This window comes from Lepidochelys kempii, chromosome 13 (genome assembly GCF_965140265.1).
Source record: "Lepidochelys kempii isolate rLepKem1 chromosome 13, rLepKem1.hap2, whole genome shotgun sequence".
NCBI lineage: Eukaryota > Metazoa > Chordata > Testudines > Cheloniidae > Lepidochelys > Lepidochelys kempii.
The window spans coordinates 37,790,601-37,802,798 of NC_133268.1; the positions used below are offsets into that span (position 1 = coordinate 37,790,601).

General features: G+C 64.3%; 3 protein-coding genes across 3 annotated transcripts; 2 read left to right on the top strand and 1 right to left on the bottom strand.

Annotated features, from left to right (window-relative positions):
- Nucleotides 1-115: 115 nt before the first annotated feature.
- On the top strand, nt 116-2,467 carry NEDD8 (NEDD8 ubiquitin like modifier). Its single transcript, XM_073308632.1, has 4 exons — nt 116-245; nt 685-732; nt 964-1,046; nt 2,151-2,467. Exons 1-4 carry the CDS (start codon nt 228-230, stop codon nt 2,239-2,241), a joined length of 240 nt encoding a protein of 79 aa, XP_073164733.1. The 5' UTR covers nt 116-227; the 3' UTR covers nt 2,242-2,467.
- Nucleotides 2,468-3,263: 796 nt separating this feature from the next.
- Nucleotides 3,264-7,254, top strand: MDP1 (magnesium dependent phosphatase 1). Its single transcript, XM_073308630.1, has 6 exons — nt 3,264-3,476; nt 4,008-4,068; nt 5,605-5,715; nt 5,806-5,913; nt 6,795-6,880; nt 7,110-7,254. Exons 1-6 carry the CDS (start codon nt 3,440-3,442, stop codon nt 7,235-7,237), a joined length of 531 nt encoding a protein of 176 aa, XP_073164731.1. The 5' UTR covers nt 3,264-3,439; the 3' UTR covers nt 7,238-7,254.
- Nucleotides 7,255-8,342: 1,088 nt separating this feature from the next.
- TSSK4 (testis specific serine kinase 4) lies at nt 8,343-11,080 on the bottom strand. The gene is made up of 4 exons (XM_073308812.1): nt 10,913-11,080; nt 10,366-10,580; nt 9,287-9,650; nt 8,343-8,600 (listed from the first exon to the last, which is right to left on the bottom strand). Exons 1-4 carry the CDS (start codon nt 11,078-11,080, stop codon nt 8,343-8,345), a joined length of 1,005 nt encoding a protein of 334 aa, XP_073164913.1.
- Nucleotides 11,081-12,198: the final 1,118 nt, after the last annotated feature.

Genomic DNA, 12,198 nt, shown 5'->3' on the forward strand with positions numbered 1-12,198 from the left:
GCCTCTGCGTTGCCCCATGGGAGCTGTAGTCTCTTGCCTTGTTCTGAACTGGGGGCGGGGCTGAGGGGACCACAGCTCCCGTCGTGCCCCGCGGGGTTGGGCTGGAAAGGTGAAGGAAGTGACGTCAGGGAGAGGGCCGCGCGCGCGGAGTCTGCTGGGTAAAAGCCTCCGAACGGCGGGGGTTCGGTTCTGGTTCCGGGTCAGAGGTGAGGAGTTGCCGGGCCACGATGCTGATCAAAGTGAAGGTGAGCGGGGTACTCTGGCGCGGGGGCTGCTGGGAAACGGGGGCGGCGGGTGACCAAGAGTTGCTGCCCCAGAGCATCCTGGGATAGGTGCTGCCCACTCCCTGCCCTGGTGCATGCTGGGAGAACAAGCTGACAGCAGCGTGTGACCCCCCCAGTGCCTTGGGGGCCAGGGGCTGCCCCTGCCCTGGTGCATGATGGGTGAAGGGGGGGTCTCAGGGGATTGCATGGGGGGGCAGAGCAAGTGAGCAAGAGTTGGTGCCCCAGTGCATGATGGGAAAGCCGGGCCCCAAGGGCATTGTGGGAGAAGCTCGCAGTACGTCTCTCTGCTCTGGCGCACCATGGGATAGAGGGGCAGGGAGCGTGGGCACAGCCCGGCTCCTGTGCATGGGGGAATCCCAGGGGAGCTGCTGCTAACCGAGGCTTCCCCTGCTGCTTCCAGACGCTGACTGGGAAGGAGATCGAGATCGACATTGAGCCCACAGACAAGGTACCTGTCCTGAGGAGGTGGGGCTGGGGGAGACCCTGCCCTTCTGGAGACCCTTCCCCCATCCCATTCTCCTGGGATCCAGCATTCAGACCCGCCCCCTCCATCCCTTCCCCACTCTCCTGGGATCTGGACCTTGGTCCTGTCCTCTCTGTCCCAGAAGCCCCTGGGGCAGGGAGTTATTCGGGGTTGGGGGGGAGTTCTCCAGGCTTTCACCTCTCTCTCATACCCCAGGTGGAGCGGATAAAGGAGCGTGTGGAGGAGAAGGAGGGGATCCCACCCCAGCAGCAGCGTCTCATCTATAGCGGCAAGCAGATGTGAGTGGAGAGGAGGGGCGTGATGGTCGATGCAGCCCAGGGCCGTTCTGGGATATCTGAAGTGTAGCAGCCTCTGGTGCTTTGTGGGATAGGTTCTGCTCCCACTGCCAGCAGAACGTTCCCTAGCGCTTTATGGGATAGAATCCAGGCGATCTGGCTCCTAGCCCCCTGTGCTCTAACCACTAGACCCCACTCCCCTCCCAGAGCTTGGAACAGAACCCAGGCATCCTGGCTCCCAGCCTCCCCCAGCAGCAGCAGCTTTGCTGGTGCTTAAACTGGGTGGCCGATGACAGCCTGCCCTCCTCCCCTGCCAACCCCTCCAGGCTCTGCCCCTCCCTGGCAGGTGCTGCCCATCTCTCAGACCCCCCCCAGTGGGATCTCCGGGCAGAGAGAGAGAGAGACGGAGGCCACAGCAGGAGGCTGGCCCCACTGAGGATGCGCCCTCTGTGCAGAGCCGGTTCTAGGGGCACGGACCAGCTTTTCCTAGCCATCAAGCTGTTGGCATGGCCAGCTCCTGGCACGCCGGCAGAGGGTCTCCCCCATTTGGATACCCCAGGGACGCTTTGCCAGATATCCCCATGGGCGCCGGGCCGGCTGCCGCCTCTGCTGGGCGATGGGCACCATTGCTTTGCATGGCATGGACGAATATGTCCACGCTCAGGCAGGTAAAATCCCCGTTCCTGCTGCCGGGGCCAGCTCGGTGGCCTGCTGCCTCCGGGACATGTTGGCCGCACCTGTGAGGAACGGTGTGTTCGGGGCCTGCACCGTGCCACGGCTCTCGGGTCGCCAGGGGTTACAGGGCTCCTGACTAGAGGCTGTTGGGCTGAATGCTCACACTACGGGGAGGGGGGTGCCCTTTGCCAGCTGGCATTAAGGGCTGTTAGGGCCACCGCCTTTAACCCACTAGCCCCCACTCCCCTGAGGTAGAACCCAGGAGTCCTGGCTCCCAGCCCCCGCTCCCTCTAACCACTAGACCCCACTCCCCTCCCACAGCCAGGGATGGAACCCCGGAGTCCTGGCCCCACCCCCATGGCTGGCAGCTGTGTGGTGGCTATGCCCGGCTCATGCCCCCTCTGTCTGTGTGTCCCTCCATCTGCCCTGCAGGAACGACGAGAAGACTGCGGCCGACTACAAGATCCAGGGTGGCTCCGTCCTCCACCTGGTCTTGGCTCTGCGGGGGGGGCAGCTACGGTGATGGGACCCCCCTACTGGAGCGACAGAGCCCCCCACAAGCACCCCCCGCTCTGCTAGCGCTGTCCGGATGGCTGCTTCCCCCTCCCCCATGGACTCTCAGTGTGGGTGGCCGTCCGTGGGGGGCTGGGGTGGCGTGGTTGTAGCAGTGGCCAGCGCTCGGGGGTCCCCGTTGGTGTCTTGTTCCTTGTGTTTGGATCGCTGAGTGTTAATAAAGGTGTCTCAGTGCAGCAGGGTGTGGAGATGCAGCTGCTTCTGGGGTGAAGAGGTGGGGCTGGATAGAGGGGGGGCCACTTGCCTGGCACTGAGAGGAGGTTTGGGGGGCTGCTTACAGGGAGACCCCTCACCCGATGCTGAGACATGGCCCGGCCCCTCTGGGGGGAGCTGGTTATATGGGGTCCCCTTGCCCAGCATTGAGATGCAGCTGCTCGTGTGGGGTACGGGTGCTGGTATTTGGGGACCTGGCGCTGAGACGTGGCCCCCTCCGAGGGGGGGAGGGGCTGGTTATATAGTGAGCCCCACTGAGAGGGGGCCCGTCTGGGGTGGGCGGAAGGGCTGGTATACAGGGACCCAGCGTGCCAGAAGAGGTGCAGTCAGGGGGCCATGGACCACCCACTTTTTACCAGTGTAAGGGCAAGCCAGGGTGGAGGGGGCGAGGAGGAGTGAGCGGGGGCCAAAGACTTGCAGCGAAGAGACGGGGCGGAGAGGTAGGGCCGGGCCGTGGTTTGGGCACCGGTGGGCCCCCTCCTCTGTTACGGAGCTTCCCTCACTCCTGTGGGGACCCCTCACCCGGCCCTGACATACAGCTGACTCTGGGATGGGGCGCAGGAGCCAGTTACATGGTGACCCCCTCGCAGGTTGCTGAGCTGCAGCTGGCTCTGGGGTGGTGTGTGGGGGGCTGGTTACATGGGGACCCCTTGCCTGGCACTGAGCTGCAGCTGGCTGGGGGTGAGTCTCTGCACTGGGCTCTTTAGCTCTGTGCCCTGGCGCGGGCGGGGTTAACTGCAGAGCAGCCTGTCTAGCCTGAGTCTCTATGGCCCAACACGTGATGCCCAGCTGGCACAGCCCGGCCCACTCCAGCGATCAGCCGGGTCTGCCCCATCCAGCCCAGACGCTCCCCCTGCTCCCCGTCTGTCCCTCTCTCCAGCCCCCAGACACCCCCCATCTCTCTCTGTTACCCTCCCCCCGACAAAGGGGACCCGATGTGCCACCTCCCTGGGCTGGTTGTGTTTGACCTGGGTGAGTTTGAGGTACGGGGTGGGGGGTCCCTGTGTAGCACCGACGAGGGGAATCGAACCGGGGACCTCTGGAGCTTCTTGCATGAGCTAAAAGCCAACTGCCTGTTAGCTAAGGCTGTGGCAGACCCATTTCACTCTCTCTAGTGGTCTCGGTGCCATCAGATGGGACAGAGCACCACCCCCAGGAGGTGTGTGGGTTACACGTGTCCCCCGACTCTGGCTGGCATGCTGGAGGGGCAGAGGGGAGGTTTCGGGGGGGTCTCCCCGCGCCCTGCCTTTGGGTCCTAGCTCTGGGTGAGTTTGGGGCAGTGTGGGGGGGGTGTGACTGGAGGGTTTGGGGAGATCTGGGTGGGGGTCACCAGGGGGTTATGGGGTCTGTGTCTCCAGAGACTGGTCTGGGATCCTGGGGGGGGGTAGTGTGGGGCACCCCCCAGTGGGGCAGTTGCTAGGTGGGGTCTCCCCACAGCCCTGGGTTCAGGTCCTGGTGATGGGGGTCTCCATGGAGGGTGACGCCCCTCCTTTCTTGTTACAGATTACACCCTGTGGCCCTTCTGGGTTGACACCCACGTGGACCCCCCCTTCCAGCGGGGCAGGTGGGCAAGGGGAACATGGGGAGGGGGCGGGGGGGAACGGAAGTTGGCCTAAGAGGGAGGAGTGTAGGGGTAAGATGGGGAGGGGCCAGCGGGCTATGGATGGGGATATAGGGTTTGTGGGGCTATAAGGGAGGGATATAGGAGGTCACGGGAGGGGCCAGAGGAGGTCAGGGGCCATGGAGTTCAGAGGAGGTTATGGGGCTAAAGCAGGTCTGGGGGGCTATAAGGGAGTGATATATGAGGTCTGAGAGGGCCTATAGGGGGTCAGGGAGGCTATGAGGGAGCGGTATATGGAGTTAGAGGAGGTTATGGGGGCTGTAGGGGGTTAGGGAGGCTATAAGGGAGGGATGCAAGGGGTCAGAGAGGGACTATGGGGATCAGAGCAGGCTATAAGGGAGAGAGAGAGATGGGATGGGGCTATAGGGGGTCAGGGGAGGCTGTAGGGGGTCAGGGGAGGGGCTATGGGGGTCAGAGGTGGCGATAGGGGGTTGGGGAGGGGCTATGGGGGATGGGGCTATAGGGGGTCAGAGGTGGTGATAGGGGGTTGGGGAGGGGCTATGGGGGATGGGGCTATAGGGGGTCAGAGGAGGCTATAGGAGGTCAGGGGAGGGGCTATGGGGTCAGAGGTGGCTATAGGGAAGGGCCCTACCAAATTCAGGGTCCATTTGGGTCAATTTCATAGTCATAGGATTTTAAAAATCGTCAGTTTCATGATCCCAGATCTTGAAATCAGAAAAGTCCCCTGCGGTGACCGGGGAGCCCCGACCCAAGAGGGGGCTAGGGGGGGTCACACGGTTCTTGGGGGGGTTGCAGTGTTGCCACCCTGACATCTGTGCTGCTGCTGGTGGCGACACTCCAGGCCAGCAGCCCCGCCCCCCATAATCCCTTTAGGGTCGGGACCCCCAGGTTGAGAAAAGTTCCCGCCCCCCGTGAAATCTGCCCAGTAAAAGCACAGGAGAGACCAGACTTCACAGTCTGTGACACCTTGAATCTGGTAGGGTCCTAGCTATAGGGCTCAGAGAGGCTAGGGGAAGAAGCTATGGTGGGTCAGTGGAGGTTATGGGGGCTATAGGGGATCGGGGGCTATAAGGGAGCGATATATGTGGCCAGGGAGGGGTTATACGGGGTCAGAGGCAGTTATGTGGTCTATGGGGACTATAGGGGTCAGGGAAGGGATTATAGGGGGTCAGAAGAGGCTATGGGGACTGCAGGGGGTAAGAGGCGTTATGGGGGATCAGGGGCTATGGGGGTCAGAGGGGAGGGACTACAGGGGATTGGGAGCTATGGGGGTCAGAGGAGGTTATAAGGAGCCATAGGAGGGAGGGGAGGGGACTAGGAGCCATGGGAGGTTATAGGGGATTGGGGGCTATGGGGGTCAGAGGGGAGGGGCTATAGGGGGTCAGAGGAGGCTATAAGGGACCATAGGGGGTGGAGGGGAGGGGCTAGAGGGGATCAGAGGAGGCTATAGGGGGCCGGGGGGGTCAGCGGGGAGGGTACTGGGGCTCCAAGGAGTCGGGTAACCCCGTCTGCCCCCAGGGCTGGCTCGGTGCTGGATGCCCGCGGCCGCCCCGTCCAGCTGTACCCCGAGGTGCTGGCCGTGCTGGAGCGACTGCAGGGCCTGGGCGTCCCCATGGCAGCCGCCTCCCGGTGAGTGTCTGACCCCCGCCCCCCTGCACCCCCCTGCGCCCCCCTGCGGCCCCGACACCCCAGCCCCTCTGACCACCCCCCTCCCCCCAGGACAGGCGAGACCCGCGGCGCCACCCAGCTGCTGGAGCTCTTCGGCTTGCACCGCTTCCTGCACCGGGTGGAGATCTACCCCGGGGGGAAGAGCGCCCACTTCCACAGGTACCCGCGGCCTCCCCAAACCCCTCCCCTGCCACAGGTACCCGCTGCCCCCCCAAACCGCGCTGCACTCCCAAACCCCTCCCCTTCCACAGGTAGCTGCTGCCCCCCCAAACCCCGCTGCCCCCCCAAACCCCTCCCCTTCCACAGGTAGCCGCTGCACCCCCAAACCCCTCCCCTTCCATAGGTACCTGCTGCACCCCCAAACCCTGCTGCACCCCCAAACCCCTCCACTTCCACAGGTAGCTGCTGCACCCCCAAACACCGCTGCACCCCCCAAACCCCTCCACTTCCATGGGTACACACTGCACCCCCAAACCCTGCTGCACCCCCAAACCTCTCCATTTCCACAGGTACATGCTGCACCCCAAATTATGCTGCACCCCCAAACCCCTCCACTTCCAAAGGTACATGCTGCACCCCCAAACAGCACTGCACCCCCAAACCCCCACCCCTCCACTTCCACAGGTACCCGCTGCACACCCAAACCCCGCTGCACCCGCAAGCCCCCACCCCCCACTTTCACAGGTACCCACTGCACCCCCAAACAGTGCTGCACCCCCCTAACCTCCATCCCTCCACTTTCACGGGTACCCGCTGAACCCCCAACCCTGCCAAACCCACCTCCATGGGTACCCACTGCACCCCCTATGCCTCCAAATCCCCCAATCCCCACTCCACCCTCTTCCACAGGTACCCCCAAGTCCCCAAAGCATCAGGTACCCCCTGCACCCCTAAACACCACTGCCCCAGCTGAGATCCAGCCTAGGGGGAAGAGCACCCACTTCCCCAAGTAACCCCCCAGATCCCAACCCCCACTGCACCCTTAACCCCCCCCGAACCCCTATACTGCCAGCCCTGAGTCTGCCCCTCCCCCCACCCAGGCTGCAGCAGGACACCGGGGTCCCCTTCGCCCAGATGCTGTTCTTCGACGACGAGGAGCGCAACATCCGGGATGTCAGCAAGCTAGGTGGGCAAGGCGGGGTGACCTCAGATTCCGCCCCCCCGGGTGCCCCCAGCCCTCCTGGGCAGGACTTCCCTGCCAGCCCCACATGGGTGAATGTTGGGGGAGGGTCCAGGGAGGGAATGGGGGGAGGAGTCAGGGACTGGGATGTTGCGGGGGGAGGGGAGCAAATGGAGGGGTGGGGGCGGGGCTGAATGGTGGGGGTCACCCCCCCTCTCTTCTTCTCCTCCCCCAGGTGTCACCTGCGTCCTGGTCCCCAATGGAATGACCCAGGTGCTCCTCACCCAGGGGCTGGAGGCCTTCGCTCGCTCCTGCCCCCCCGCACCGGTGCCCCCCACTGCGTCTCCCCAAGGGGCAGAATAAACTCCAGAGTGACTGAGCCTCTGTGTCCCTCTGTGTGCACGGGGGAGGGGGGGGATAACAGCCTACTACAGCTGCAGGCACGAGTGTGTGATAACAACCTGCTGTGGGGGTGGGACGGGGGTGTCCGAGACAGATAACAGCCTACTACTGCTATGTGTGTGTGTGCGTGTGTGAGAGAGAGAGAGAGAGAGAACAACCTACTACTGCTGTGTGTGTGAGAGAGAGAACCTGGTACTGCTGGTGATGGGGGGGTATAAGAGACGGATAACAACCTACTACTGCCGTGTGTGCGTGTGGCTAAGTGAGATAACCTCCTACTGCTGCTGGCTGTGGGGCGGGGGCTGCTCCCTGCCCCAGCTCCGCCCCCCCCCTTGTCCCTCCCTGGGCCGGCCCTGCTCTGGACCACACGCCTAGGTTCGAGCCCAGCCCATGCTGTGGGGGAGGGGAGATATCAACCTACTGCTGCTGCCAGCAGTGCCCGGCCACTCTGGGGTGGAACCCTGAATGTCCCCACCCCCGCAGCTGAGCCCCCCGCCCCAATCCCTCCCACTTGTACTGAACTTTGGGGGGGGGCTGTGCCATCTCCTAAACTCTGGGGTGTTGGGGCCCTAGGGAGAACCCCCCCATCGGAGTGAACACTAAGGGGAACTCCCTCTGCCCCCCACGCCTGTGGGGAGGAATTTGGGGGTGTCGCTGGGAGCACGGCAGAGTCCTGGCACCCGAGATGTGAAGGTCGGGGGCTGCATCCGAAAAGCCAAAGGGTGGTAGAGAGGTCCCTCTCTAGGTGTGAACTTCAGGGGGGCTGTTCTGCCCCCTCTATGTGTGGGGTCAGAGTATTGGGTGCAGTGTTGTGCTCCCCACTAGGTCCCAACCACAACCACCTCAGGGTTTACAATTCTGGGGGGTTCAGCCCCGAGCCCCCCTTTTCTAGCTGCCTTGAAATCGGGGTTCAGGTGGAGGACCCCAAAATAAAAGGTTGAGAATATAGAGCGGCATTCTTTACCCCCTTGGCACGGTGCCCCTAGGTCCCCACCACTGAGCCCCCCCCCTTTTCCCAGCCTCCTCACACTGCACCCCATAGGTTTGGGCTCTCTTTATTGGGGGTTCAGCTCCCCTTCTCTGGCAGCTTTGCAACCTTCAGCTGGGTTCCGCTGCCCCCCCGCTTCTTCTCACTGTGCAGGGGCAAGGAGGGGGTCCTGGGCAGCACCCGCCCCCCCTCAGCCCGCACTCCCCAGGCTGCCTCCAGCGCCCGCAGCTCGGTGTGGGGCCGCTCGCCCTGGAAACGCTGGACCCACGGCGTCTGCAGCAGGTCCAGCACCGTGGGGCGCCGGGGCACCGGGCAAAGCAGCCGGTGCACTAGGTCCTGGGGGGGCAAAGGGGAGCGTTAAGGGCCCTGCTGTCTGCCTGGCCCCCGTGGCCCGCTTGCTCCCTCCACTGGGCCTGGCCCCTCTTGATCTGCCCCCCCCCCCGATCTGTCCAGCCCCACCATGGTCCACCCAGCCCCCATGAGCCACTCCCCTCTCCACTGGGCCTGGCTTCCCATGATCCACCTGGCCCGACCTCAAATGGCACCCAGCCCCTCACAGTTGGCTCACTCCCCTCCACTGGGTCTGGACCCCCTCGATCCACACGACCCGCGCCCCCCGATCTGTCCAGCCCCCTGTGGTCCGCTTGCCTTGTCATGAGGCCCAGTCCCCCTCTATCCACCTGGCCACCCTATGACCCCCCAAGCCCGCCTCAAACACTGCCCAGCCCCCCATGATCTGTCCAGCCTCGCATGGGTCACCCAGCCCCTCCAGTCCACCCACCAGTGTCCAGCCCCCTGCTCTGTGTCCCGCATTGTCTGCCCAGCCCCCCACGCTCCACCTATCTCCCTACATCTGCCCAGCCACAGCCGGGTCTGCTGGGTGCCGCCTGCCAGTCTGGCCCCGCAACCCACCACGCCCCCTGCTGGCCAGCTCCCCCACTCCCTGCCGGCCACTCAGCGCCCCCTGTTGGCCTGCAGCCCTCCCAGCTCCTGGCGCCCCCTGCTGCCCCCTCCCCGCCCACCTTGCACTCCTCGGAGACGTGCGGCTGGGGAGGGAAGGTCACCTCCTTCTGGGTCTCTCGCAGCAGGCGCTTGAGGTTGGTGTCGTCGAAGGGCAGGTGGGCCACGACCAGCGTGTAGAGGATCACGCCCATGCTCCAGGTGTCGGCCAGGAAGGGGTTGTAGGGCAGCCCCAGCAAGATCTCGGGGCAGGCATAGGCGAAGCTGCCGCAGTAGGTCTGGCTTAGGGGGCTGGAGCCCGCCAGCAGTGGGTACGAGGGACTGGCCGGCGGCTGGCCTTGCGGCACCACCTGCTTGGAGAAGCCGAAGTCCGAGATCTTCACGTTCTCCCGCTTGTCCAGCAGCAGGTTCTCCAGCTTCAGGTCCCTGCAGGAGGGAGCGGGGGGTCGGCGGGGGTGCAGGGCTGCCCCTAGGGGGCGCCGGGGGTGAGGATGGGGCGCGGGGCCTTTCCCCTCTAGGGGGTGCCGGCTCTGATCCGGCCGCAGGGCAGGGACTGGCTGGCTTAGGGAATGGGGCGTGGAGCCTTTCCCCTCTACAGGCACTGGCTCATGGTGCCAGTGGGCAGGGGGGCCCCCAGGGGTCTGTGGGTCCCCCAGAAGGCCTGTGGGGTGTCCCCCAGGTAGCCTGCAGAGCACTCAGTGGCCTGTCTGGGGCTTGAGGGGCAGATCCAAGAGGTGGAACGCAGCATGGCTGGGACTCAGGGCTGGGGAGCTCTGGGGGGGAGCGCTGGGGGGGCAGGCTTGGCCAGCCAGGTTGGGGGCTGATCGGTTTTATGGCGGTGCCTGGGTGAGATAATATTCCCCCAACCCGCTGCCTCAAGCCACGTGTGGTGCAGGTGGCGGAGGGGAAGCTGGTAAACTGAGGCCGGCTCTGCAAGGCTGGAGGTGGCAGAGGGGCACCGGGAAAGGCGGTGGGACTGGGGGGCTGGTGGTGCCAGGGAGCCAGCCCCCCAGCAGGGAGGGGAATGGCACAACCCCCAATAGAGCAGGACCCACTGTAATTCCCCAGTGGCGGTGGGCGCCCCCTACTGGCTGCAGCCTGCGGCTTGGCTCTGCGGGGGCTGGCGGGCGCGGCCCCTCACCGGTGCACGATGGCCTTGCTGTGCAGGTAGGCCACGCCCAGGGTGAGCTGGGCGAACCAGCGGCCAGCCAGGGGCTCGGCACAGGGCCCCGAGCTCTGGATCCACTCGAGGATGTCGCCGCTGGGCGCCAGCTCCATGATGATGTAATGCCGCGACGTGGTCTCGATGGCCTGGTAGAAGGTGATCAAGTACTTGTGGTGGAGGCCCTTCATCACCTGCGGGCGGCGAGGGGTTAACGGCGCCCGCCTGCCCCCCGGTGCCCCCGGCCCCACAGTGCCCCCTGCTGATCCCCCGCCCCATGGCACCCCCTGCCCCATAGTGCCCCCTGCTGAGCCCCCGGTCCCACAGCATCCCCTGATGATCTCCCCCTGGCCTGCCCCCTGCCCCACAGCGTCCCCTGCTGATCCCCCCTGCCCCACGGCACCTCCTGCCCCACGGCGCCTCCTGTCCTGCCCCCTCAGCATCCCATGACCATCCCGCCTGCCCGGCTCCCCACCCCACGGCGCCCACAGCCTGGCCCCCACAGCCCACGGCACCCCCTCGCTACCTGGATCTCGCGGGGCAGGAATTTGTTGAGATAGTCATCGGATGCCTTCTTCTTAGAGATGATTTTGATGGCCACCTTGGCCTTCTGCTTGGTGAAATACGCCTCGTAGACAATGCCATAGGAGCCGTGGCCGATGATCTTGCCCAGCTGGTAGCCGTACTGGTCCATGACGGACAGGTAGGGGGCCGAGGGGGCTGTCTCCACCATGACGGCCTCTTGCCCCTCTGGGGGCGCTGGGGGGCTCAGAGCATCTGGTGCCAGAGAGTCACCCCTCTGGGGGGGGGGGCAGGCAGTTAGATCCTAGCTGGGACCCCCAATGAAACCCCTGGACCCCAGTGGGGCTGGGTCTCCAATGAGCCAACCCATGGGGCTCTGACCCACCTTAACCTCCCTCCCTACATGAGGCTGTGACCTCCAGGAACCCTCACACTCCCCACTGGGGCTGTGAGCACCCCAAGAACCTCCCTGACCTCCCCCAGCTCCCCACTGGGGCTGTGACCCCACCCAAGAACTGCCTTGGCCTCCCACAGCTCCCCACTGGGGCTGTGACCCCGCTGACCCCCCTCACCTGCTTTGCTCGGTCCCCCAACCCGGTGACCAGAATCGCCCCCCGACTCCACGGTTCCGCCAATGTCGCCCCAGCATTCCACCAGCCCCCATTGGCCGATCCCTGTTACCGGGGCTACCGGGGGGGCAGGGTCCACACTGGGAGCGGGCACAGTGGCATTGGGGGGGCCCTCAGCATTTGGGGGATACTGGGATTTGGGGGACACTACGGAGGTCTTTTTTGTAGGGGGCAATGGGGCTTTGTTTGGGGATCATGGGGAAAGGTGGAGCATTGGGGGACTTATTTGAGGGGTCACAAAAGACCCTCATTTTGGGGGAACCACTGAGGCAGTGGAGGGCCACTAAGGAATTTGGGGGGGTCTTAAATTGACGAGGTAATGGGGCATCTGAAGGCTCATAAATGGGGGTCTCAATTTGGGGAAGCACTGAGAAATTGGGGGTCTTTATATGGGGGTCACTGTGGTATTTGGGGGCAGTGGGGGTTTGGGGTCTCTTAATTTGTGGGTCATGGGGATCAACTTGAGGGACACTGAGAAACTGGGTGCTTTGGAGGGCCATTGGAATTTGGGGGGTCCCTGAGAAATTGGGGGGTTATATTGCAGCCATTGTGGAATTTGGGGCTCTTAATTTGTGGGAGGCCTTGGGATAATGGGGTCTGTGGAGGACCCTTATTTGGGGGAGACCAGCTGCCCCCTCCCCATTTGTTGCCCCGCACACCC

What these genes read in the sequence shown, in the direction of transcription:
- NEDD8 (XM_073308632.1), top strand. An exon ending in ACATTGAGCCCACAGACAAG is followed by an intron (nt 733 to 963) that starts GTACCTGTCCTG and finishes CTCATACCCCAG; the next exon opens with GTGGAGCGGATAAAGGAGCG. An exon ending in ATCTATAGCGGCAAGCAGAT is followed by an intron (nt 1,047 to 2,150) that starts GTGAGTGGAGAG and finishes TCTGCCCTGCAG; the next exon opens with GAACGACGAGAAGACTGCGG.
- MDP1 (XM_073308630.1), top strand. Translation starts at nt 3,440, where the DNA reads ATGTGCCACCTCCCTGGGCTGGTTGTGTTTGACCTGG. An exon ending in GCTGGTTGTGTTTGACCTGG is followed by an intron (nt 3,477 to 4,007) that starts GTGAGTTTGAGG and finishes TTCTTGTTACAG; the next exon opens with ATTACACCCTGTGGCCCTTC. An exon ending in CCCATGGCAGCCGCCTCCCG is followed by an intron (nt 5,716 to 5,805) that starts GTGAGTGTCTGA and finishes CCCTCCCCCCAG; the next exon opens with GACAGGCGAGACCCGCGGCG.
- TSSK4 (XM_073308812.1), bottom strand. Translation starts at nt 11,080, where the DNA reads ATGGACCAGTACGGCTACCAGCTGGGCAAGATCATCGGCCACGGCTCC. An exon ending in TCCTGCCCCGCGAGATCCAG is followed by an intron (nt 10,581 to 10,912) that starts GTAGCGAGGGGG and finishes CGCCGCCCGCAG; the next exon opens with GTGATGAAGGGCCTCCACCA. An exon ending in ACGTCTCCGAGGAGTGCAAG is followed by an intron (nt 8,601 to 9,286) that starts GTGGGCGGGGAG and finishes TTGCCCCCCCAG; the next exon opens with GACCTAGTGCACCGGCTGCT.